The 27,003-nt window shown below is 34.4% G+C and overlaps 1 protein-coding gene across 10 annotated transcripts in view; it reads left to right on the forward strand.

Moving 5' to 3' along the window:
- CEP83 (centrosomal protein 83) overlaps nt 1-27,003 on the forward strand; it is a 156,889-nt gene that overhangs the window by 97,185 nt on the left and 32,701 nt on the right. For 9 of the 10 annotated variants that reach the window (XR_001365295.2, XR_001365296.2, XR_004324734.1 and 6 more), the window contains exons 6-10: nt 6,728-6,976; nt 9,554-9,685; nt 16,035-16,149; nt 17,402-17,546; nt 17,660-17,809. Coding sequence is in view for 1 of the 10 variants with exons in the window: in XM_006179875.3 (XP_006179937.2) it covers nt 6,728-6,976; nt 9,554-9,685; nt 16,035-16,149; nt 17,402-17,546; nt 17,660-17,809 (791 nt within the window). In the remaining 9 variants the exon portion in view is untranslated. The remainder of the gene's footprint in view (nt 1-6,727; nt 6,977-9,553; nt 9,686-16,034; nt 16,150-17,401; nt 17,547-17,659; nt 17,810-27,003) is intronic. The other variant, XR_004324733.1, reaches the window with a different exon arrangement.

Here is a 27,003-nt window from a genome sequence, read left to right on the forward strand (position 1 = left end):
TCTAGCCCTAAAAAGAAATGAGCTATCAAGCCATGAAAAGATGTGGAGGACCTTAAATGTCTATTACTAACTGAAAGAAGCCAGTTTGAAAAGACAGGTTTCCAACTATATGACATTCTGGAAAAGGCAAAACTATGGAGACATTGAAAAGATCAGTGGTTGCCAAGGGTTAGAAGAGTGGGGTGCAATGAATAGGTGAGGCACATTGGATTTTGAGGGCACTGAAATTGTTCTTTGTGATACTATAATGGTGGATACATGCCAGTATATGTTTGTCAAAATCCATAGAATGTACAGTACCAAGAGTGAACTATAACCTATGGACTTTTGGTCATAATGATATGTCCATGTAGTTTCATGAGTTGTAACAAATGTTCCATTCTGGTGTGAAATGTTGATAGTGGGGGAGTCTCTGGGTATGTGAGGATAGGGCCGCTCTGTACTTTGTTAAATATTACTTGCACTTAAAACTGCTCTAAAATATAAAAACTAATTTTAAAAAATGACTGGGTGTTCAAAGAAGCAGGAAAATTTATTTCATAATGGAGGAAAAGATCAATAGAAACAGACCTAGAAATTATAGAATAAGCAAAGTCATTAAGCCATTTGAATATACTCCATATGCTTAAAAAATTAAGGGAAACCTTGAACATAATGAAGAATGTGGAAAATATTTTTAAGAAAAGATTCCAATGCTGAAAAATACAATCTAAATGGAAAAGTATACCTGAAGTAGATTAGACTCTGCAGAAGAAAAGATAATAGCTAAATTGAAGATACAGTGAGAGAAACTATCCAAGATGAGATACAAAGAGAAAAAAGACAAGAAAAAGATGGCTGTATCACATGGTGGGATAATATCAGATAATTGAACTCTGAAAGGAGACAGGGACAGTTAAAAAAAATTGAAGAAATAATGGCTCAATTTCTAAGATTTCATGAAAAGTATAAATCCATAGATCCAAGAATCTCACTAAGCCACATGTGCAGAAAATTATACCAAGGCACATAGATTCAGATTACTTAAAACTAGCAATAAGAAAATCTTAAAAGCAGCCAAAAGACTTCTGCTTTCAGGAAAATGGAGTAAATTGTACTTTTCCCAGTCCCTCCTGATAAGTAAAACAAAAATCTCAACATTACATATAAAACAAACATAAGGCTCTAAAAGATGGAAGAAAGGTATATCAGGACGTTGGGACCCAAGGACTGACTGTAGTATGTTCACTGGGTTTTCATTTTGCCTAATATATCCCAGGCTTGATGCTGAAGAAACTGGCTACTTGGTATAGACAATAAGAAGCCTGTTCTCTCTAGGCAAAGCCCTAGGAAAACAGCAGCCTAGTAGCCTATTGAGTTTAGATAATAACGGTTCTACTCCATCTAAATACTGTAGTAAAAACTGGTACCATGTCCACCCATACCAGCAAAGAGCAGTGGAGCACCTAGACTTCCCACTTTCCCCGGACTGTAATGAGGAACCCTAACTTCCAGCCAGGATAATACCAGAGAAGGTCAGGTAGGGAACCAGGATGTATATCCTACCTTGGCAATAGCAAGGGCTTCCCCTACCCTTGCTATACTGGCATTGGAGATGACATTGGGAGCCTAGGTTTCTACCCTCAACTGGCAGTAATTAGGTGCCCCACTTCTTCCCAACTTGGGTAGTGTCAGAGAAGTCCTAGTGCAGAATCAGGACTTTCACTATTGCCTACCCCTTGTAGTGTCAACAGAGGCCATACCTGACACTGTGGTGTCAGTGGAGGCCACATGGGGAGCAGTAATAAATCATTCTTTCTCCTGCTGTCTGGGGAATCACTAGACCCAGTGGGTCTAGTGGAGAGCTGAAACTCCCACTTTTCTTCAGCATGGGTGTCATGAGGATCCTTCCCCACCAAGGGTGTCACAGAGATGAAGTGGGTAATCTGGACTGCTACCTCTTCCTGGCATTAATGGGGCAGCAACATCTCATTACTTCCCCTGTTAGAGTGATGTCATAAAAAGCCTGGTAAAACAAACTTTAAATGAGATCCATAATCTCGTAACACAATAACTAAAAAGTCCAAATTTCAATCGAAGATCACATACTGAGAACCTGAAAAATCTCAAACTAAATGAACAAAGGCAATTAATAGATGCTGATAACACTGAGATGGTAGACGTTAGAATTGTCCAACAAAGGTTTTAAAGTAGCTATGGTAAAAATTCTTCAATATACAATTACAAATATGTTTGAAACAAATGAAAAAATAGTCTTAGCAAAGAAATAGAAATAGAGGGAGGACCAAATGGAAATTTTAGTATTAAAAATATGATCAAAACCCCTCCAAAAAAAAAAAGTCTCAGTTGCTGGGCTTACCAGAAAAATGGAGAGGGTAGAAGAAACAATCAGTGACCTGAAGACAGAACATTAGAAATGACCAAATCTGAGCAAACTAAGAAGATGGATTTTAAAAAGAAATAAACACAGCCTCAGGTACCTGTGGAACTATAACAAAAGATCTAAGATTTTTGTCCTTAAAGGAAAAAAGGAAGTAGTGCTGGAAAAGTACTTGAAGAAATAAGGGCTGAAAACTCCCCCAAATTGGTAGGTACAAACATACAAATTTAAGCAGCTCTGTGAACTTTGATAATAGAATAAAGTCAAAGAAGTCCAGACAAAGAGACGTTCTAGTCAAACTTACAGAAACGATAGGAAAAACAAATCTTAAAAGCAGCAAGAGAGAAATAGAGGGAAAACAATTCTAAGACACTTATTATGAGAAACTATAGAGCCTAGAAGGAAGTGCCATGATATCATTAAGTGCTGAAAGTAAAGATGTGTCAATTGATAATTCTATATCCAGCAAAAATATCTTTCAGAAATAAAAGGTCAATGAAGACATTTTTAGAAAAAAGAAAATAAGAGAATCTGTCACCAGTAGACCTATTCCAAAGTTATGTCTAAGGGAAATACCCTAAACGGAAAGAAAAAACTTAAAGAAGGAATCTCAAAACATCAAGAAGGATAAAAGAAGACAGTAAGCAAACTGTGGGTATATACAGTAGACTTTCTTTTCCTGCATAAATTTTCTAAATTTTGTTAGATGGTTGAAGCAAAAATTGTAACACTATCTGATGTGGTTTTAAACGTATTTAGAGGAAATAAGACAATTATAAAACAAGAAGGGCAAAAGATTGTAAAGGGAGATAGTTTCTATACATCACTGTATATGCAGGTAAAATGACCCTTTAGACTAGAAGCCATGTATTTATGATGTAATACCCAGAGCAACAACTGTGAACTCTGTACAGAGAGATACACTTAGAACATTATAGATAAATCAAAATGGAATCCTTTAAAGTGTTCAAGTAAACCATTGGAAAGCAGGAAAAAGAAAACAGAAATGTAAAACAGGAAGTGAAAAAAAATGAGAAAGCTATAAGCTATAGCATATTAATAGTCATAATAAATGTAAGTGGTCTAAAAATACCAATTAAGAGATGAGGATTTGCAGAATCGATTTTAAAATAAAAGACCTAACTGTATCCTGTCTACCAGAAACTTCAAACATAACAATATAGGTAGTTGGTAAGTAAAAGAATAGGAAAAGATACATCATGTCAGCATTAACTAAAAGAAGCAGGAGTGGCTATATTATCAGATAAAATAGACTTCAGAGCAAAGGAAAATACCAGAGGTAAAGATTATATGACAAAAAATATCAGTTCACCAAGAAGATACAGGAATATTAAATGTGTTTGAACCAAACAGAGTTGCAAAATATGTGAAGCAAAAACTGATAGAACTAAAAGGGAAATAGGCAAACCCACAGTTATTGCTAGGAACTTCACACCCCCCATCTCAACAGTTGATAGAACAACCAGAAAATCAAGAAGGATGTAGAACTCAACAATACCATCAACCAGAAGACTAATCAGCATTTATAGAACACTTTGCCCAACAAGAGCACATAAACACATTCTTTTCAAATGGCCACTGAACGTATACCAAAACAGACAATATCCTGGGCCATAAACTAAGCCTCAGCAAATTTATAAAAGTTGAAATTATAGTGAGTTCTCCAGCCACTATAGAATCAAAGTAGAAACTATAACAGAAAGGGAGCAGAAAATCTTTAAACATTCGGAAGTGAAATGACAAACTGCAAATAATTCATGTGTCAAAAGAGGATATTTCAGTAAAAAAATCAATGAAAAATAATTTTAAAAAATTTAACCTGAAAGAAAATGTAACTTATTAAAATATTTGGGACACAGCTAAAGCAGTGCTGAGAGAAAAATGTATAGCACTAAATGCATTTATTAGAAAAGAGGCAAAGTGTCAAATCAATAACCCAAGCTCCTACTTTAAAAGTCCCTAGAAAAAGAGGATCAAAATAAACCCAAAGCAAGCAGAGGGAAAGAAAAAAGATAAGAGCAGAAATCAATAAAATTGAAAACAAAAACAATAGAGAAAATGTGTGAAACAAGGAACTGTTTATTTGAGAAGATGAAATTGACAAACCTCTAGCAAGACTGGCAGAAGACACAGATTGCCTGCATCAGGAATGAAACAGTATTACAACAGACCTCTCAGGCATTAAAAGGAGTATACAACAGGTCCTGGAATCAGTCCCGGTGGATACTGGGGGCCAATTGTGTTTGCTTGTCTGCTAGATTCTCTAATGTATCCTTAGTACCTAGAACAGTGCCGGCCACATAGTAAATATTCAATAAATATTTGTTGCATGAATGAATAAGTGAATACAGAAATCAGAAAGCAATGATCACCAGTTTTGGTAGGAATGATTTGATAATGAGCTCTCTTTTAAGGAGTTAGTTGTGGATCTAATCCTGAATTCGCTATTAGCTAACTCAGTCCATAGCTTCAGCTGTCACTTCAGCTGTCACACAGATGCCTCTTAAAACTACTGAAGGAAACAATAGCATAGGAAACATGCTGGTCAAGAACATTAGCTATCTGATCCCATATGTAAAATGAAGACAAGAGAAGTTAGTGTTACTAAATGCAGTATTATGTGTAGCATTTAGATCTGCGCTTGATCCGTATTAAGTACTCAATAAAGGGCGTCATTGATTGAACCTGAGCTTCATGTTCATGAGCTAGCACACCTCTAATATAATACAGTAAAACTATATTTGAGTTTTCACCTGCAAAAGCTAAGTGATACCTTAAAGATCTTCCAGCCTGGCCCTTCATTTAACTGATGCCAGAGTGAAAAGTGACTTGCACAAAGTTACACAGCTAGTTGAAGGAAAAAGAATATGGAGAAACAAAGGTAGTTGGGGACCAAACCTTGGGGGTAATGTTAATGTAAAGGATGGGAATAAAAAATAGGAGACAGTAATTAGTTGAGTTTCTGAGGGTTTGCCTCTGAATTTTACAGCTGCCTTCTACAATAAATTTTATTTTCTGGAAATAAATGACATTTGCCTGCTGTGGATAGATCTACGTATATTTCCCATTGGTATGTTTAATTCAGCATGTCTAACACCAAATTGGAATCATTACATGTTAAAACTGAAAAGGATTTATTATACAGGGCCTCCAATCTAACCTCTCATTTTACAGATGAGGAAAACAGATTCTGCCCTGGGGTGGAAGGCTCACACTTCTTAGATTCATTTATAGCAATGTGAGCAATCAGTTGTCTCTTGGGCCACTTTTGCCCAGGTTGTAGAGCATTACTTTAAGTCCTTTTGGCTTAGAGTGAGCCTTCTAAGCTCATCTTGGCTGCAACAACCCCTGGTGGTGTTTATAACTGAATCTTTTAGGTTGAATCATTTGAAGAAGCCCCATACATAAAAAGAGATGGAAAAGAGGAGCTGCTGTGGTTAACAACAAAGATTTGTTGTTGGTGGTAGAGGGTGGGTTGTTGGGGAGATCAGGAGAGGGAAAGGATGTTTTACTCTGATTACTTGGCCCCCCTCATTCCTGGGGGTGAGGAGCCTCTGAAGTGCCTCCGAGGTTAGGAAGCAGTTTGAAATCCTCTGATTTGGAGGCACGTGAGATCTGGCAGTGATGGCAGGAATGAGAAGACCACTGGTGTTTCTGCTCAAGTTCCCAGTGACTTGTCCACGTGCCCTGGAGTAATGATTTTCAGTTCTTTCTTGAATCTAAGAATTAAGAACTAGGCTATCACTACAGCTAGGGCTTTAATCAACTCTCAGCTATCATTTAAAAACTCTCATCAGTCACATTTGTAGTTACTTACATGGACAAGCAGCTTTTTTTGTGAATTAAATTGCCTTGGAATAGCTGATTTTAATAGTATAGACATAGCCCATGAGTTACTGTCACATGAGGAGAAACTTAGCAGTTATCAGCATATTGATCTTGCATAAACCCTTATAATGTTCTGATGAATTTTAAAATACTTGACATTTGAATTATTATTTTATAGTATTATTTATACTTTGAATCTTAGCAACTGAGGAAGCTTATGCTGGACACCATGAGGAGACAGAGGGAAAATAGGAGAAGGTCCTTGCCCTCACATTTGAGTCATGCTGGGTACAGAATGAAGAACGTGACATTTTAGGGTTTTTTTCCCACTTTACCAACTGAGATTTCTTTTCTACACTGTACAATTTTTTTTGGGGGGGATAGGTGATTTTTTTTTTTTCGTATTGTATAATTTTTAATTTTCTGACTTGGAAAACATGTTCATGACTGAAAATTTGGTAATTTAAAGTTGTGTGCTTTATTTCAAATTGTTATTAGATTGCAAGACTGGAGAAGGATAAAGAACTACATAACCAACTGTTTAGTGTTGATCCCACAAGAGACAGCAAACAAATGGAGCAACTTGTTCGAGAAAAAGTCCATTTGTGTCAGAAATTAAAAGGTTTACAGGCTGAGGTAGAAGAATTAAGAGCTGAAAAAGAGAATTCTGGTGCTCAGGTAGAAAGTGCCCAAAGAATTCAGGTGCGGCAGTTGGCTGAGATGCAGACTACAGTCAGATCCCTGGAGGTAAGATTTTAATTGCTTCCCAGTAGAGTATGGCATACTTGTTTTAAAGTGCAGTTGACAAGCCTTTGATTTTTAGGGCATAAATGTACGCTTACCAATCCAGTGCTGACGCATTTATGGAATCCCAAGAGTATAGATAGTTTTTGTAAAGAAGCAAGCTATTGATTCATAAGCAGTGGCTATGCTACCACATTTACAAAGGGATTGTTTCTTCTTTGGGAGTCACGTCACCTATCTGAAATGATTTAACTCTTATAATGCCACAGAGTAGAGTTTGCAAAATTTTTACGGAATGAGTTTCTGAAGACTAAAGTCATCTCAAACCAGAATGAGTCATTTCTGGTTATTTCCTTATACTGGGATTCAAGATCTTTAAATCAAGTCCTATTTTAATAGAAATACCCTACTTATGTATTTTATGACAACTTCTTGCCAGAGTAATAAAATTTAATTTGGTTACTAATGTGTGTAAACCTTTATTGAATTATTTCCCTGAGTTTGTTAGAGAAAGTAATGAGCTTGGCAGATCTAGGCTGGTACTCCTACAGGTATTCGTCTGTGAAAGTTCTTGTCTTCTATTGTTGGAAAAGAAGAACTTTTCCTTCATCCTCTTAGGTTTGGTGTTGGAGGGTTGTGAACTAAACTGACAACAGACAGATTAGCAAGAGAAAAGACAGGTTTTTATTCATGTATATAAAAAGGAGTTCACAGAAAAATGACTCAGAGGCAGTTATAATTTGGGGCTTATCTACCATCTTAATCAGGAAAAGAGAGGGAGGGAAAGCCACACAGGAAAACAAATAATTTTTAGGAAAAGTGAATGGGCTCTTAGGAAAATAGATGGAAGATAGGATAATTCTGTGATGGTGTTTGAATAGGTGATTTCTTATCCTGGTGTTGACTTCTTGTTTTCTGTGATAGGAGTTGGTTTTTCCTGATTATGAAGCCCCTGGGGAGTGGATTTAAAACACTTAAATTCTTTTCAGAGGCTCTACTTTTAGGAGGATAAGAGGATTTCAGGAAAAAACTTTTTCCTGTGTCTGTTCTCTTTTAGAAGCCTTCAGCTCAAAATAATTTTTATGCCAGAGTGGCATATTCTGGACTCCTTTAGTATTTTATTCAGATATGCTTACTCCTCCTAGTCCTTAGAGTCTTATATGTAGCAAATATACTAGTTTGATAGTTTTTAAAAAATTATTTGAGCAATCCAAAGTGTTCTGTTTTCTTCAGAATGGTTGTGAAGCGGTTTGAACTAGAAGGAAGTTAAGTTATGCACCTAATTTATAATTAAAATCGAATATCCAAATATAAAATAGTGATTTTTTTTTTCCTGGCCAGCAAACTGGTACAAGAAGTACATTAATATGTTTTGAAGAGTAGATATCACCTTTTAATTTTTGGATGAAGCTTCTGAAATATTTATTGGTTTCCTGAACTAAAGTTGTCAGTGTCATTGCACTTTAGACATGAGAATGAACTGTTTATATTGTCATCCTTCCATCCTTAATGTATCTACACAGTGACGGAATAAGTGGAATGATTGTGATTGAATATGGTGTAGGATCTCAGTGTGAAACTCTACGTTGAGGTCATTTAGAGGGATTATTTTCAGGACAAGTTGAATGATAACAAAAGATGGTTTGTTCCTCTTCGATGTTTTTAAGAGTCTATATTTAATTTTATCATTTGTCAGATGAAATGAAAATAAGCGCATGACAGCAAGTCTTTCTTCTTTGATTTTTGTTGTTGTTATTGTGCCTGAAGAGTATCATTTTGTATTTGAGGAAAATAATTTTTTTCTGAATTATTTGTTGAATACACTCATCATATTTAAGATGTATAGGAAATGAGATGTTACAAAACTGCTTATCCTATAAATGCAAAATGATTTCATTCTATCTATTTTGAATAGAAATATCTTTAAAAATCGTTTAGTTTTCCTCTTCTGTTTAAAGACTACTGTGAATATTACCAACTAGACATTTTCTTGACGGTTTACTTCACTAAGAGTCTTTATTTTGTGATGAGGTCAGGAGCTGTTGGGTTCTTTGTCCGTACTTCTCAGAGGCCCCGTATTAGTTGAGGGTTTTGAATTGTTAATCTCTTGGTGTTTGTTGTTTTTTTCTAATCTCCATTGATTTTAGATTTCCAGTTCTCACTTCTTACTACTATACATGAGCCCTCTCTTCTACCTTGTAATACGCTTTTTCATGTCTTCTGTGTACTTAAAATCCTCCAAAATGTTTAAATTATGTCCACAATAAGAGTGAATATGTATCAAATGAGTGTGTTAGGTACACTCTTTCATGAGAGAAGTCTATGGGTTTTCTCTTGGTGGTGGCTGTTGTTATGTTGGTTGTGCAGGTAATGTTACATATTCCCTGGAGCAAGTATCTTTTATTTGAATTCTACCAGTTACTTTGAGAAAGTAACTTGTTACTTTGTTGTATGTTAATATTGAGGTTTTGAATAATTGGGGATGGTATGATTATTACATGTATTTAAGTAGTGCTTTTTTGTTTTCATATAACTGAGAAATTATGAACAGATTTTAAAATAATTTTGTTTTAATAAAAGGCTGAAAAACAGTCAGCTAAACTACAGGCTGAACGCTTAGAAAAAGAGCTACAATCAAGCAATGAACAAAACACTACTTTAATTAGTAAATTGCATAAAGCTGAACGGGAAATAAATACTTTGACCAGTAAAGTAAGTCATCTTATGTTTCTACTTCATCCTTTAGAATGCTTGATATTGTATAATGACAAATTTTGTGTTTATGTAGTTTTAGTTCTCTATATCGAAATCTCTTTTAATCTTATTCTACCTTCCAAATGCGTGTAGAATCTGACCAATTCTTCACTACCTTTATTGTGACCATTCTTGTCCAATTTTTAGAATAGCCTCCTAACTGGTCTCTTTACCCTTTACCCAGTCAGAACTCTGTGATGTGGCCCCTGCAATCTTTCCCCAGCCATCACAGTTTATTTTCCCTCCTGTTCACTTTGCTTTAGCCTCACTGGCCTTCTCACTCTTCTTTGAGCAAGTTTACTCCTACCTCAGGGTCTTTGCACTTGATTGCCTTGCATGATCTTCCCTCACATATCTACATAGCTTTCTTCTTCACCTGTTTCTGATGTTGCCTCATCAGAGGGGACTTTCTTTTCTTCACTTTATAAAATACCATCTTCCTTCTTCCTCTGCCTCACTCTTTGTCTTCCTTACCTGCTTTATTTTTCTTCATAGCTCTTAATACCATCTGATATATTTGTTTATTTTTGTCTTTTCTACCCTCTTTCTCTCAACCAAATATAAGCTCCAAGAAAGCAGAGACATATCTTTTATTACTGCTGTATCTCTAGCTCCTAAAACTGTACTGGCACACAATAGACACTCAGTAAGTATTTGTTAAATGAGTAAGTTAAAATCAACAGCATGATCTGATACGGTTTGGACATTTATATGTGTGTGTGTGTGTGTATGTATGTATGTATGTATAGTTTTCTAAGGAACTTGAGAGATTTCTCCCCCCTCAAATGCAGTGTATATAAGGAATCTAGTAACCAGAAGTGGGATACCACTGACAAAAATATTTTATAGACTACTGTAATGAATATCAGTTCTTGAGTCAGTCAGGCTGGACTTAAATTCCATTTCTTCCCCTTAATAGCTGTATGACGGACAATTTACTTTCTAAAGACTTTAGTGTTTTCCTTTATAAAACAAGACTAATATCTCTCTTACAGAGTGTGGCAGAGATTAAATGAGATATTATGCATAAAGTACTTAGCATGGGGTCTAGTATATAATTACCTGAGTATCAGTTATTAGTAGTAGTACTTGGGGCAGCTCTAAGAACTTGAAAATAAGACTGGTTTCTGAATTAGTAAAATCCTATATTGTATTTCTATCAGACAGTTATATAAAACCACCTTAAAAAACAAAATGGTTCCCAGACCAGAAGGAGTTTACTGTAGCCTAGTAGAAAAATATGAATTTATCTAGAGGGGCAATGTGTTCATCATAAATTCCTTGTCCAGAGTCAAGCAGATTTTGACAAGAGGGAAGAGAGTTTTAATCAGTAAAGGGTAAGTATTCTAGTCCCATTGAAGAGATCATTCTTACTGTGGAAAAGAATAACTCAATCCATTTTAATTTGTGGCCATGAAACAATGAATTCATCCCATTCCGTTTGTCATGATTGTGTGATCCCCAAGCAACTTTCTGTTACTTGATTTTCTCTGTAATTTTGTCTACAGGAAGAGAATGCACTGGTCCTTAAGAATTAGAGTATTCTAGTTTCCATTATAGCTTTTTTTCTCATAATTAATAAATGATACTCTGATTTTATAGATCACTCTTTGTAAGCTTTAGTAATGTGAGTCTGACCTTGAGAGTCTTCTTTAAGTGTGGTGACAAAATCGGATTTTTGTGCCTGAAAGGCCAAAGTAACTATTACATCATTTTCTCATTTAAGGACATTACTCATATAATTGTTGTCATTGTTTTCATCACCAGCTACTGTTTCTTGTGTTTAGTGCTTCTGATTTGCTTCACTTTAGAATGGGGATAATACCTCTCTCTAATACCTCTCTCTCTTTTTTTTTTTTTAACTCTTTTAAATTGAGTTATAGTCATTTTACAATGTTGCGTCAAATTCCAGTGTAGAGCACAATTTTTCAGTTATACATGAAATTATACATATATTCATTGTCACTTTTTTTTCGCTGTGAGCTACCATAAGATCTTGTATGACAATACCTCTCTCTTATAGGATTTTTATAAGATTAAAGATAGAGTATACACAATGTCCTTAAATGAGAAATGATGTAACAGAGAATACAGAACTTTGAGCCCATTGATTAGTTCTGTTCTCACTGTGTCAATAACTGTGTGTATAACTTTAGGCAAGTTACTTAGTATCATTGAGATCTAATTTCCTCATAGCTGAAACGAGACATTGTGGTAGATGATCCTTAAGAACAATTCTAGCCCTCTAAGATTGTGTAAATTCTGCTCTTAATCAAATTTGATTGCTTCCTGATTAAATAGATTATTTATAGATTCAATAGATACATATTGAGTGCCTGCAATGTTAGAGTATACGAAGAAACATGCAAAACACGAAGAAGTAAATTCAGGATAAGGGAGTTCATGATTTTCTTCCAGTTCTTATATAAATGACTTTCAATACTGTTAAATATAAATAATAAATAAATAAATGAATGAATGAATGAATGAATGAATGAATGAATGAATGGAGAGGGAGAGGGAGAGGGCGAGGGCGAGGGCGAGGGCGAGGGCGAGGGCGAGGGCTTTAAAAACACTGTTCCGGCCTTGAGTAGCCAGCCAGACTAGACTGCGGTAATATCCTGAACCAGGGATCGAACAAGCAGACATCGGATAAGCTGGCTTCTGCTGTGGCTTCTAACTCTCCCTGGGACCATCAGGTACTTTCTCTGCAGCACATTCTGTCCAAGCTCCCTGGCTCACTTGTGTCCTAACTCTGAGTTCTCTTCTTTTTCTGTACGTAATTTTTTCCATTGCTCTTTCGAGAGTTAACGCATAGATGATTTCTCCTGCTCTCTTGAAGGGTGATCATTTTAGTACAGTATTTATTTCTCTCCTTGTTTATTAACACACGTTGTTAAGAGTTGCCTGTCCTTCTAAAGGCACACTTTTCATTATTTTGCATATAAATTTGTATTAAAAACCACCCTTCAACTTTAGACAAACCAAGTTTTCTTTTGAGATCTTACATATGAAAAGATTTCATTGGGATGATGAATTTTAAAATAATATTTCAAACATGATTGTCACAGTTTTCTTTACAACTTCAAATTTTTCATCAACATTTTGCAGTGCTCACAAATGGTTGTTTGCAATGCAGAGGAACACCTGGGGGTATACTTGTCTAAGCTATTCAAATTTGTAAATGTTTGTTCAGTTTTTGAACAGAGTTATGTCAGTGTGACTGTCAGTGTCTTGGATTAAAAAGTATTTCCGAAGATGGCCTGAAAATGATGACCTTAAATATAAGTTTATATTCAGTGAGATAAATTCTTCTTGTTACATCATGAGGTGTTTGATCTTAAGAGCTTGGATAAAATGTACAGTTTTAAGGAAGTCATCCCACAGAATTATCTTCCTTAGCTAAGTTATTGAGGTCATACCATCTCCGACCTTTGAAAAAAAAAATCAGAATTTAACTACTCCAAAGAGGAAGCTCTTTGGAATTTACATCAAGAGCTTGAATAATATATTTTTTTCAACTGTATTTGTATTTCTTGCTTATGTATATTGTTTTCTCTGTGCCTCTGTGTGTGTATGTGTAATTTAACAGATTCTGAACTCCTGTAAAATGCCTACTATTGCTATTTTTTTACATTTCTTAAAGTTGTGTTAGTAGTACTAGCTAATATTCTGTGAATACTTCTATTCTATCAAAAGCATAGAGCAAATTCACAATGTAAAGACCAGAATCTACATGGAAAAAAAAAAAGGGTAGCTTGGCCCAGAAGCCAGTTTAGAAGATTGTAAATCTCTTGAAATTGTGTATAACATTTCAACATTGTGCATTTATTTAAGAAAAGATCCCTGTTTTTCTTAGGATTTTTGAGGCATGATTACAAAGATTAAGAATCAGGAATCTAGAGGCAAAAAGAAGCTTTGTTTGGGATTTGGTTCAGGTTACTCATAGAAAGTGCTGTAATTTGTCATATCTAAACAATAAGTATTCATATAAGTTCATTTTTAATAAATCTTTTAAATATCTTTTGGGAAGTTAATTACTATTAGTATGAGGGCCTTTATTATTTTAGGATTTTAGAAATACGGCACTAAAGAAAAAGTTAAACTCACTGAGGGCCAGACATAAAGACAAGTATGGTGCTTGAACATATACACTAGTTTAATAATAAAAGTATGTCTGAAGATAGACTTCACTTGTTGTTTGACTTCCTGTCCAGTGTTCTTTCAGTTTCACTAATTGTAATTTAATTGAAAAATACTTTGCATTTCAGTAAATCTCAAAGTGAATGAATTAAGAAATAAGTTTTTATGTATTTTATAGTTCCTATTTCATAGTTCTGCAATATAAATGTAGTTCATATCATCATGAAATGAAATTCATAGTTTATGTCATTGAAATGAAAGATTCTACAAATTAAGATGACTGGCTGATTTTCCACCTCATGTGTAAAATAGCTAATATGGTTTGCTAATGAACTATTATGTCATTCTTAACCTTGTACAGCTTGTATATTATAGCAGGTTATGATTACGTTTGTCATAGAAATTGGATTTTCATTGTAGTTGTATTTCTTCAAAATCTGAAAGAATTTATAAATTCTGTCTGTCCATGAAATAATACAGTAACACCCTACCTATAGAAAGTTTAAATTTTAAAATAAATACAATTTCTTAGCTGCTCTGAAGCATTTAAAAGCTGCTTTGTATACATTGCTCTGTGAGACGTAACTTTCATAGAGAAGAACTTCAGAAAGACTTAAAAATGTAAATCTGATGTCAGCACAAGGTATTCATTTTGTGTAGTGTAATTTTAAAATCTACAAGTTAATTTGGAGGGCTGTGTCTTAGTATGGTTATTAGCAGTACAGAGGTAGAACAGTACTTGACTTTCTATTTGTTTCCTCTAACTGAGAATTTTGCATGGAACCTTTAATGTTTCCAAGATCTTTCATAGGTGGAGTGTCTTCCAGTAAGATACTTCTGTTTCTTGTCTTTGCTCTCTTTGGCTCTAGGACATCTTCCTGATTTATTTCTAATTCCTATCTTTAGTTTTTTATAGATTTTCATTGTACTCAAATTATCCTTAACCCTCCTGTTACCACTATCTTACATTTTACATGTTTGGCTTGTATATATTTGTGATTTTCTCCTCTGATTTCACAGTTTTATATATTAGTACAGTATGTGAGAATGCAGGTTTATCTAACCTTCATATCTGTATTGATTAAATCCTCATTATAGTAAAGCACCTTAGCAAAGGGCAAGAATGTGGAAACTGTTCTAGAGCACTGCAAATGATGAGGGAGACAGCTTTTTTGTTTGCTGCTGTATCCCCAGCTCCTAAGGCAGCACTAGGACACATAATAGATGTTCAATAAATATTTATTGAATGAGCAAAGGAATACTACTTATGAACTAGAATTATTCAACTTTCAAAAGAGGTGTCTCGGGGAAAGACTAAAATTGGTATGTGGTTAGTTACATGGAAAATATTGCTAATTATTTACATTCACTGCAGAGCTTTAAAAGAATCAGGTTTTGGCAGTAAAAGTTTAAATTAGATTTACATGTTTTATATTTGTTCCTTCCACTACCAGCACATGTACGTACACACACACACACACACACACACACTTGTTCTCTTTAGTCACCTAATAAATTCTTCTTTCTTATCCCCTTTGTCAGTCCTTTGCCTCTTAATTGGTTTCTTTATTTTCAGTTTCTTAATCCAACACGTTTGCAGTTAGAGTTGACTTTCTGAAACAAAGTTGATTATGCCACTGTCAGCAGCTAACAGGATATACAGTCCTTTTGTATGGCATATAAAGTCTGTTCCCTGCAGCTGCACGGATTTCACATCTTCCTCTGCTCTAACACATTGCTCATTGTTTTCTGAGCAGACCACGTGACATTCCACCTCTATAACATTTTATGTGCTGTTCCTTGTACCTAAAATGCCTTCTTGTCACCAACCCTTTTTTTAAAGGAAGGTTTTGATTTTTTTCCCTGAAAGTGTTTTAGTGTTTGAGTATTGGGTTTTAGGTACTTAACAGTTAAGCTTTTTAAGGCAAGATGAAGCCAGATGACCCTACCCAGCTATTGTAAAGAAATGACTCTATTCTTTTAGGAAAAGGCTGTTTTATTGGTGCCAAGTACTGTTCCAGGCCCTGAAGCTTCTTCCCTCCTGGAAGGTTTGCATTCTATACTCTGCTACCAAAGCGTTTTCTCATTTCTACTAATGTTTTTGGGTTAGCGCTTAATGGCAAGAAAATGACCAGTGGTAACTTCAGTTTCTAATTATCAACAGGTAAAAGAGCTTAAACATTCAAGCAAGCTAGAAGTAACAGACATCAAACTGGAGGCAGCAAGAGCTAAGAGTGAGCTAGAAAGAGAAAGGAATAAAATTCAAAGTGAACTGGATGGTAATATATGATTCCCCATGCTTTTTACTGTTATTTTCACATATAAACTCAAATTACTAAAATAGATCAAACTGAATTTTTATTTCCAATTTTCAGGTTAATTGATTTTTTATTTTAGAGCGCAGATGTATTGTTTTTGTTTCTGTTAAAGTTTCATTCCGTGATCTAACTTTTAAAAAATCAGTCTTATGCTTATGTCATAGTTATTTGAGTAATACATAAATGAGTGAAAATTTGCAGATAGGAGTCCATACTTCCTGAGTTTATAACTTAAATTCTATTTAGATCTTGTGATTATCCCAGACCATTTTAAATCTAAAGAATATAAGGAAGACAGGTGGGTTCCATGTCCAATTTTAAGTTTTGAAAGTTTTTATGTGGACCCTAGGCCATTTACTGGACCTAGTTCAGCCTAAGTTAATTTTTAAGCTCTAATTTAGTCTTAGAAGGTCCTTCTCATCACGATTTTTTAGAAATTACATTATTTCTGACTTTTTCTCAAGTACTAAAAATAGCTAAATAAGCTTCCTGGACCTGCAACGGTCAAGTTGAGCTCTAGGTGAACTGGCCTCTAGCTGCTTTCATTATTAACTCTGCTTGATGTTGACTAATGGATTTCCATATAGTTAGGGAGCAAATTTTCTTCAGAACTTAAAGAATTTGGGATCCATTTTCGCATTCTTTTTAAACTTTGAGTTAGATGTGAATTTGTTTTAGTTATTCCATATGCAAAATACTTGTCACTTCATTACAAGGAAAATTTGTGAATTCATTGGACAAACTTGAAAGTTTCCAATTTATGTTGGAAATCTTAACAGTTCTGCTGGAATGATAGGTTTTGAAAGCTTCTGTGATTTTATTCACTCTGCTTCCAGCTGGCTTTATGATGATGCTGTTTGTAGGATGTAGGTTACAGAATCCTTTTAGAAGTAAAGTGTTTAAACCTCTTTTGATATTACCAGGTTGATGTCCCCAGTGCTCAAGATTCAAATGAGTAAATATATATAACCTTTTATTGAAGTTTTTGTGTTTGTGTGTCCTAAATAAAATGACAGAAAAATTAAATCTGAGTATTAGGTTTTTTTTTTTTTCATTCTTAAAAGTTTATCAACAACTTAAAGATCTTTGAGAATATCTGGAAAGACTTAACTTTCTGTATTTTGTCTTAGCTTATGAATGCTTTCTGTTAATTGTTATTTTTCTTCTTAGAAACATTGAATAGAGTACATTTTTCTCCTTTAAAAAATGCTAGGATTACAGTCAGACAATGAAATCCTCAAATCAGCTGTTGAACACCACAAAGTACTCTTAGTTGAAAAGGATCGTGAATTAATACGTAAAGTACAAGCTGCCAGAGATGAAGGTTATCAAAAACTTGTGGTATTACAAGATGAAAAGTAAGTACTTAATTACTTTATTTTGTGTTAAATCTCCTTGCAAATGAAAACATTTTGCTGTCATATCATCCTTATTGTAGTTCTTGTAACATCATTATCATCTGCTGTTTTAGGCTAGAACTTGAGAGCAGATTAGCGGATTTAGAGAAAATGAAAGTGGAACATGATGTCTGGAGGCAGTCTGAAAGGGATCAGTGTGAAGAGAAACTGCGTGCTTCACAGATGGCAGAAGAGTCGGCTAGAAGGGAACTTCAGAGTATTAGGTTATGTATGCATATATATTTTTTAAACTTCATTTTGAAGTAATTTCATAGCTAATGAAACATTGTGAAACCAGTATAAAGTATTCCCATATAATCTTCACCTAGATCCCCAAATATTAACATTTTATATAACCATATTATACTAATCAAAACTAAGAAATTAACATTAATATAATCAGGAAACCAAATTAATGTTACTGTTATCTAACCTATAGACTTTATTCAAATTTTACTAATTGTCCCACTGATGTTCTTTTTCTGGTCCAAGATCTAGTCCAGAATCACACATTGCCTTTACTTAGTCTTCTTTAATTTTGAATATATTAATTCTTCTGAAGAGTGCTAGCCATTTATTTTGTAGATTATCCCTCAACTTGAGTTTGTCTTTCTTTTTGTCCTTTCTGAAAATGTTTATTATTTGAATCTAATTCTTTTTTTCTAATTGAGATATAGTAGACATACAATATTATATTAGTTTCTGGTGTGCAAAATAGTAATTCAACATTTGTATTACAAAATGGTCACGATAAATAAGCCTTGCATTCTTTATGATTAAAGTCACGTATACATTTTTAGCAAAAACAACATCAAAGTCAAGGTCATATGTCCTTAGTGCATCATATCAGGAGGTACATGGTTAACTCCACTTACTGGTGATGGTAACTTTGATCCCTTGGTTAAGGTGGTGTCTGCCAGATTTTTCCACCATAAAATGACTGTTTTTTTCCTCTATCTTAAAGGGAGATACTTACAGACTGTGTAAATAGTCTCATCATTCTTTCTCCTGTATTTTTCCACTTATTTTAGCATCCTTTGGCCAAATCTGAGGCAACTTGAACAACAAAATAAACTATAATAAAAGATTATAAATAGAGTAAAATAAGAATCCATGCACCAAACTGATACAATATTTATTAGGGAAAGCTCTTTTCAGGAGAATTCCAACTGATAAATATAGAAGGAATAATGGAATTAGGAAAACATCATTTGGCAAACACTACAGTAATAAAAATTGTAGGCCTGATGTTGAAATTTTTCAAAGGTTTTTCAGATCTGCAGATAACCGTGGTCCCCCCATTAATATAGTGTATTAATAAATTTCCTAACATTGAACCAACCTTAATTTCTGAAACAGCTATCTGTTTCTTCTATAGAAATCAGCCTGTTTAAGCTCTCTAGTTCTGTTGGGATCAATTTTGATAATCTGTGTTTTCATAGAAATTATTCATTTCATCTGTGCTTTCAAATTTATTTGTGTACAGGTCTGCAAAATTGTTTTATTTTTAAATTTCTTCTATATCAGTGCTTACTTTTTCCTTGGTCATTTCTTATTTTGTCTATGTGCTTTCTTCCTCTCTTTCTATTTCTTAATCAAGTCAGTAGTGGTTTATTTTTTTATTGGGGTAAAAAATATTTATATACACAGAAAATTTACTGTTTTAATCATTTTTAAACAAATAGTTCAGTGTTTTTTTAAACTAGGTTTTTGATATATTGAATTTATTTCTGTTCTACCTCATTGATTTCTGCTTTACTCTTCTTTCTGTGTTTTACCATTAAAATTTTTTTATTTTATTGGCATTTAATATACATAAAATAAAATTATTCATTAAATAATGTGAAGATCGATGAACTTTGGTAATTGTATATAGTTGCATACTCATAACCACAGTGAAAGCCTAGACAGTTCCATCATGCTAACAGGTTCCCCATGGCTCTCTGCAGTTGATCTCTTCCCTGATCCCCAGCCTTAGGCAACTCCTGATTTGTCCATGTTATTGCTTGTATCAGTAGTTCATTCCCTTTTATTGCTGATTAATATTCCATTGTATGGATATATAGCAGTTTCGTTTATTCATTCCCTTTTTGATGAACAGATATTTGGGTTGTTATTAGTTTGGGGCTGTTATGAATAGTGCTCCTATGAACATCTATATATAAGTCTTTGTATGCACATTTTTACTTCTCTTGGTTACATGTTTGGGAAATGAGATTGTTGAGTCGTACGCAAATGTATATTTAATTTTATAACATACAGCAATACTGTTTCCAAATGACTGTGGAAGTTTTCATTCCCAGCAGCAGTATTTGAGTTCCATTTGTTTCACACATCCTGCTGACACTTGTTATTGTCAATCTTTTTAACTTAATAATTGTAATCGTGTCAACTGCCATCTTAATTTGATTTTCCCTCATGGCTAGTAAAGTTTAGCATCTTTCAATGTGCTTATAGGCAGCTTCACTTTTGTGAAGCATCTGTTCAAATATTTTGGCCATTTTTAAAATTGGGAAACTACTGAGTTTTAACAGCTCTTTATGTTCTGCACACAAGCCCTTTGTGAGATACATGTTTTTCAGACATTTTCTTCCAGTCTGTGGTTTGCTTTCTTACTTATTTTAATTGTCTTTTGAAAGCAGATTTTTTATTTTTATGAAATCCATTTTGTTAATTTTTTTTTTTTTTAGTTTATGTTTTGTGTTCTATTTAAGAAATCTTTGCCTAATTCTGTGTCACAAATATTTCTCTTATGGTATTCTTCTCAAAGATTAATTTTTGGTTCTTACATTTAGGTTTTGTGATCTAGTTCATGTTAATTTTTATATGGTGTGAGGTGATGGTAGACATTCATTTTTTGTTTCCATGTAGGCATCAGTTGTTCAGGCACCATTTGTTGAAAACTGTCTTTTCCCCTTTTGAATTATTTTGGTACCTTGTTGAAAATCAGTTGACTATATATGTGCATGTCTCTTTCTGGACTCTGTTCCATTCCATTGGTCTGTATGTTTGTCTTGACACCAATATCACACTCTCTTGACTACTGTAGCTTCATAGTTAAGTTTGATTCAAACAGTGCAAGTCTTCTACTTTGTTCTTTTTTGTCGAGATTATTTTGACTCTTCTAGGTCATTTGCCTTTACACATAAATTTTAAAATCAGGTTATCACCATTTTCAAAAAGACTTGTTAAGATTTTGATTGGGATTGCACTGAATCTGAATTTGAGAAGAGTTGTCATCTCAACAATATTGTCTATCCAGTCCATGAATATGGTATATCTCTTCATTTATTTATGTCATCTTTAGTTTCTGTCATCAAAGTTTTGTAGTGTTCATTGTATATGTCCTGTTCTTCTTGTGTTATATTTTATTTCTAAGCATTTTGTGTGATTATAAATGGAGGTTTTTTTAAATTTCACTTTCTAGTTGTTTATTGGTAGCATATACAAATATAGTTGACTTTTACATATTGATCTTGAATCTTTTGACCTTACTGAAGTCGTGTATCTTCTAGGTGCCTTGTGGATTCTTAGTTTTCTAAGATCATGTTGTATATACATTCTGCTTTCTTCTAGTTTATTTGTTCATTTTTGAGTTATTTTTTGAATTGGGAATTTAATTCAGCTAATGTTCATTCTTTCATCTTTATTGGTAAAAGTGTTATGCTGAGAATTTTCTTATTACCGCTTTAAGTGTATTCTATAGATTATAATACATAGTGTTTTAATAGAAGATGTATTGATAGAAAGTGTAATTGTTTAATAGTAGGTCAAACTAATAGTTTGCTGAAGCTGCCATAATAAAATACCATAGACAGGATAGTTTAAACAATAGAAATTTATTTTCTTACAGTTCTGGAAGGTGGAAGTCAGAAATCTCAGTGTTAGTAGATTTGGTTTCCCTTGAGGCCTCTCTCCTTGGTTTGGCCTTCTTACTGTGTCCTCACAGGGCCTTTCCTCTGTGCGTGTGTATCCCTGGTATCTCTTCTTTTATAAGGACACCAGTTGTAGGATTAGGACCCACCTATAAAACCTCATTTAACCTTTGTTACCGCTTTAAAGGCCCTGTCTCCAAATACAGTTAGTTACATATGGGGGTTAGGACTTAAACAGTTCAGTCCATAGCAGGTTTTTTAATTTCCAGGTGGTAGGGTTTTTTGGCTTTTTAAAAAATTTTGTTGTTAATTTCTAGTTTTATTGCATTGTGATCAAGGAGTATTGCTTCTTTATTTCCACTTTATGGAACACACTAATACTTCCTTTGTGACCTAATATATCAAGGCCAGGACCAGGGTAAAGCAAATGAGGCACCCAAGGTGCAAAATTTAAGGAGATACTCACACTTATGTGTCAACAATGGACTTGCAGGAACCCTGTAGTGAGTCTCCTTTAGTTTTTCACCTTGGCCAGCTCACTTGCCTCACCCCTGTCTCAGTCCTCCAAAAACATGATTAATATTTGTGGGTGTTACATAAGGACTAGAAAAGAAAGTGCTCCATATAAAAGTATAAATTTGATATATACATCCTTAAGATCTACCTTTATTAATAACTATGATATTTAGGTCTTTTGTGTACTTTATTTTTTGTCCGCTTGGTTTGTCTTATACAAAGAGTGATATATTAAAGTCTCCTGTTATTATTTTAATGTGTTTCTATCTATGACTACTTCTCTATGTATAGCATATAGTTGGGTCTTGCTTTGGATCCAAATCAGAGATCTTTTTGTTTTGATGGAGGAGTTAAGTCTGTTCACATGCAGTGAGCTCATGCTTACTGCAGAGATTTCTGGGCAGGAACATGAGAGGTCACTTGCTAGGATTTAGAATTATTTTCCTCTTTTTATTTACAGATGTTTTGAAGTTTGGGTATTTTCTGTCTTCCAGTTTTGTGAAGGTTGTGGTTTTGCATGGCTTTATTGGATCTTATTTTCTGTATTGTTTTGCAGGACTTATATAACACAGAACAAGACATTTGCTGTTATCTTGATAAGTCCCCATATCTGCTTTTTTAAATTCTAAAATGTTAACAACTTCCTAATTATATAAAGTTGAGAAATTTTTAAAATCAGTTTCATTAAGCTGTAGGTTGTATGACAAGGTTTTTGATTTTCATTACTGAGGAAAGAATCACCTTATGCAGATACATATATATTATTTACAAATGTCAAGTTTTATGAGCTATTAATTTAAATGTTAGCTACTACAATTCTAGAATCATAAATCTGTTACGGATTTTGAGAGCCAGTCTTGTCTTACTCTTTGCTTTTGGGTGGGTACATTTTTTAACTGTTCAGGACAGGTTAGGTCTTTTTTTTTGTTTTTGTTTTTCTTGTTTTTAAATCTCTCCTTAACAGTCTCCAGAAAGGAGAGACCCACTCCCAAGAACCCTACTCTAATGTTTTATCCTATTATGGTCTCACAGTTTGGCCTTAGAATCTTTTCTGTTAGAATTTAAGCCTGTTTTTCCTGGTTTGGGCTTCTGTTGCCATAGTGATAAAATGTTCAGCAATCATTACTTGAAGACAATAATGAACTTGACCCTTAGATTTTTGTTGTTGTTGTTGTTTCTGTATAGAACAGCTGTCATTCCTTTAGCTTTTTAAAAATATGTATAATTTTCTATTCCACTAGTCATTTTGATAATTTTTTTGATTGTTCTTCAGTTTCTCCCAGACCGTTTATAATGTGTAATTGACCCCCAACTTATTTTAAAATAAGGACATAGCAACCAACATGAAATAGAGCAGAAGGAGTAATCTGCAAAATTTGTATTTTTTTTTTTTAATGGTCTACAATTTTGGTTGTTTTTCCCTGGCAGTTCTGATTTTCTGATTTATAAGTCTAGCTACATCAACTAGGTCTGTTTTGATCAGTTAATAAAATAATTACAATTACAGCTTACTTTATTTAGAATTTGTGATAGGAAGAAAGAGACTACCTTTGGAAAAAAAGGTTTTGCTAAGGATGTGAAAAGTCTAAAGCATAAAAAGCAGAAGTGTCCATTTATTTACAAACAACAGGTATCTGTGATAAGTAGAATTAATCACTGCTTTGGCAGATATTTTAAATTATTAAGGGACTTTATTGACTGACATAAATTGTTGAAAGGACAGGATCATGCTGATCTCATGGACACCTGGATCTAGGAACTCAAATGTGTCAGATGAGAGCTTCTTCCCTCCTTTCATCTACCTCCTGTCTTCTAACTCCTGTGTCTGCTTCTCTCCTACTGCTTTCTCTGTGAGGACATGACTGTATTTTGAGATCAAAGAAGGCAGTTCTTACTTGATGATTCAGGTTAGAAAAATCTGGAAAAGGCCCATCACTATGGCCAGGGGGATAGGGCACTCAGACCCTGCCCAAGTTTTATGCCTATTCTGAGTGACAGAAGGGGGTTGGGGACGGGAGGCGGGTAGAGTGAAGTTTGTTATCATTAGTGAGGAGAGGTTGGAGAAATAACAGCAATAACTAAGTAAGGGAAAGGGAACTTGATCATTCCAGATTTTGCTTTCTTTAAAGCTAGACTTCTGTTTTCCATTTGTGGTTTTTTACCTCTTTTCTTAAGGTTTCTAGAAACTTTTTTTTTAAAGTACGTGTTACTTAATATATCCTCCTTTCTACTTATACTCCATTTCGAGATGAATTACCTGTTGTATATCATCTTAGTAGGAAGCAAGGAGATTTATACATGGCCAGCTGAACAAGTTCTTTTACAGAATTTGAACTGCAAAGTAAGTGATGGAAAAATATGTGGCAGCATTAGACAGACCAGACGGTTCGTGTGGCATGTCCTCGTCTGTGATTCTGGTCAATTATTCTAGCCTGGTTCTGGTTCTGTAGTTCCATTGAGTCACTGAGTTCCGTTGAGTCACTGAGTCTCTTATATCTGCCCAGGAATGTTCCTTTTTGTTAACCATGCTAGAGTCAAATTTTCATCACTCAGAGCAAGACCCTTGCTTTCAGTGGTTTGGTCCAAGAAGAGCTGCTCTCGAGAAACTTGTTCTAAGGATCTGTGACAGTGGAGAAATAGCAAATACAACTTCTCTTGCTTGCCCTGTATTGCTTTCCCTTGATAATGGAGACTGACATCAAGTGAAGACAAGCTGGTGCCTAATATATTACTAGCCACATATAGCTATTTAAGTTTAATTTTAAATTAGTTAAAATTTAAAAAAAAAATTGAAAGTGCAGTTCCTCAGTCACACTAGTCACATTTCAAATATGCAGTAGCCAGATGTGGCTAGTAGCTATCATATTGGATGATGCAAATTTCAGAACATTTCCATCATAAAAGAAAGGTCAGTCAGTATTGTTGGACTGTGAATTCCTTAAATATAAGAATTCTGTCTGTTATTCTCTGGTGTGTATGCAACACTTTGGATTTGGCTCAGCATTTGTTAGGTACTCAGTAAATATTTGTGGATTGTTGGAATGACACATCAGCTGCCTGCCACAGAAAACCTAGGCAATAATCAGCGTAATTAGCTACTCTGTACTTTGAAGAGAACTTGGAACAGCTCCTTCTCACTGTTATTCCAAATGTTTCCCTTTGAACTTTTCCACAGCTGCATACTCTGTTGTACCTTGGCCCTCTGGTCTACCTACCAAATACACTTCCATTTTTTCCATAATTTCTTTTAAAATATGAAGTACTTGACTTCATAGTCTCTTGTTCCCCAACTTACCCTTTACCTTTTGATTTCTCCCTGCCAACAATCCAGTAAAGCTCTGCTTTTAACAATTTTTGCTATAGCTTCTGAAGTCTCTGTTCCATTACCTGTTTTGCAGTCTCCACATTTTTTTAAACATGTCATGGATTCTCTGTCCTGATGGCATTATTACCTGGCAGCCTTTTTAAGTGGAAATCATTCTTCCTTCCTCTCTTCTGCAACTAGGGACCACGAAGAGACATCAGTGCTTGTGAACTGACTCTTGCTTCCAGACCATTGTTTGACTAACTTTGGTTAAAATGGCTTTTCCTTTGATACTCCTTGCATAAATCTTACCCCTATCTTTTTCTCTCCAATTAGTGACCTACAGGATACTCCCCTGTACTCACCGAGAACCTTGACGTCTGGCTCAGTTATTTTTCTATTTTCTATCCTTTACCATCGTTCTTATTGACTACAATATTCATATTATTGGCTCATCTAACACCTTAGCCTTTTTTTATTTTATCTTCATTCTGGCAGTCTTCATTTTTATTCTACTCTAACAGCCCCTACGCTTAGCCATGTTTTGGACCTTGTCATCTCTTAGAGCCAGTCCTTCCAAAGACGTTCCATTTCCCCCTCACTCTTTTCTATTCCATTCTCATTGAAGATAATGAAACTGGTAGTTTTTGTACTTTATTTTTTTATTCTTCCAGTCTCTTAGCCTGCGTCCCATGCCTCCCACTCAGCTGGGAAACTGTGTACACTGTTCTCCTGTGTGCTCATTTGTCCTTGAGCAAAGGGTGCTGGATATGAATTCTTTCAACTTCCTACTCTCTGAGAATTCTATATGTTTATTCATTCTCTCCTCCCTTTCTATTTTAATTAAGATTCTTTTCAAAAAATATGACAATGAATATATATATATGTTCATGTATAACTGAAAAATTGTGCTGTACACTGGAATTTGACACAATATTGTAAAATGATTATATATCAATAAAAATGTTAAAAAAAGATTCTTTTCTCCCTTTACTTCCAAAGTAAACAGTGCTTTTAATCCCCCCTCCTTTGTTTCCTCTAGAGTCTTCATCAGTTAGCCTCCTCTTCACCTCTACCTTTAATTTCTCTGCCTCAGATTCTTATTTTGCCATCAAGTTCCAGTTTAAATTGCATTTCTCTTATGTAGCCTTTACTCGTGTCTTAATGAAAATTAATTGCACTTTCTTCTGTACTTCGTACTTACTTTCTTTTGACTTGTGACATCTTGAATATTCAAAACCTTCTAGGGGGTAGGGTATAGCTCAGTAGTAGAGTGCATGCCTAACATGCGTAAGGCCCTGGGTTCAATCCCCAGTACCTCCATCAAAGATAAATAAATAAAAAACCTAATTACCCCCCCAAAAACAAACAAACAAACAAAAAACCTTCTAATTAAAAGATACTGTACTTTATTCCTAAATCTTCAGCACTGTCTTTTGAAGTATTATCTATTTGTTTTGAACTCTTTTGTTATTGAAATTTAAGACCATTGAACTTACTCCCAAACCCTGATCATCCCTGTTAAGGTTACTTTTTATTTGTTAAATTTAATTATCATTTAGAATCCTAACTGAAAAGATCTTATATCACGGACTAATTTTCTCCTTAAAAAAAGCAAAAATCTCTTATCAGTTATGGATATTTAAGGGAGAAATGGACAGAAAGTTTGAGACAGTTAATAGTATAGCTAGAGTGATGAAATAAGAGTGTGACTGATACTGTC

The sequence above is a fragment of the Camelus ferus genome, chromosome 12 (genome assembly GCF_009834535.1).
Source record: "Camelus ferus isolate YT-003-E chromosome 12, BCGSAC_Cfer_1.0, whole genome shotgun sequence".
Taxonomy (NCBI): Eukaryota; Metazoa; Chordata; class Mammalia; order Artiodactyla; family Camelidae; genus Camelus; species Camelus ferus.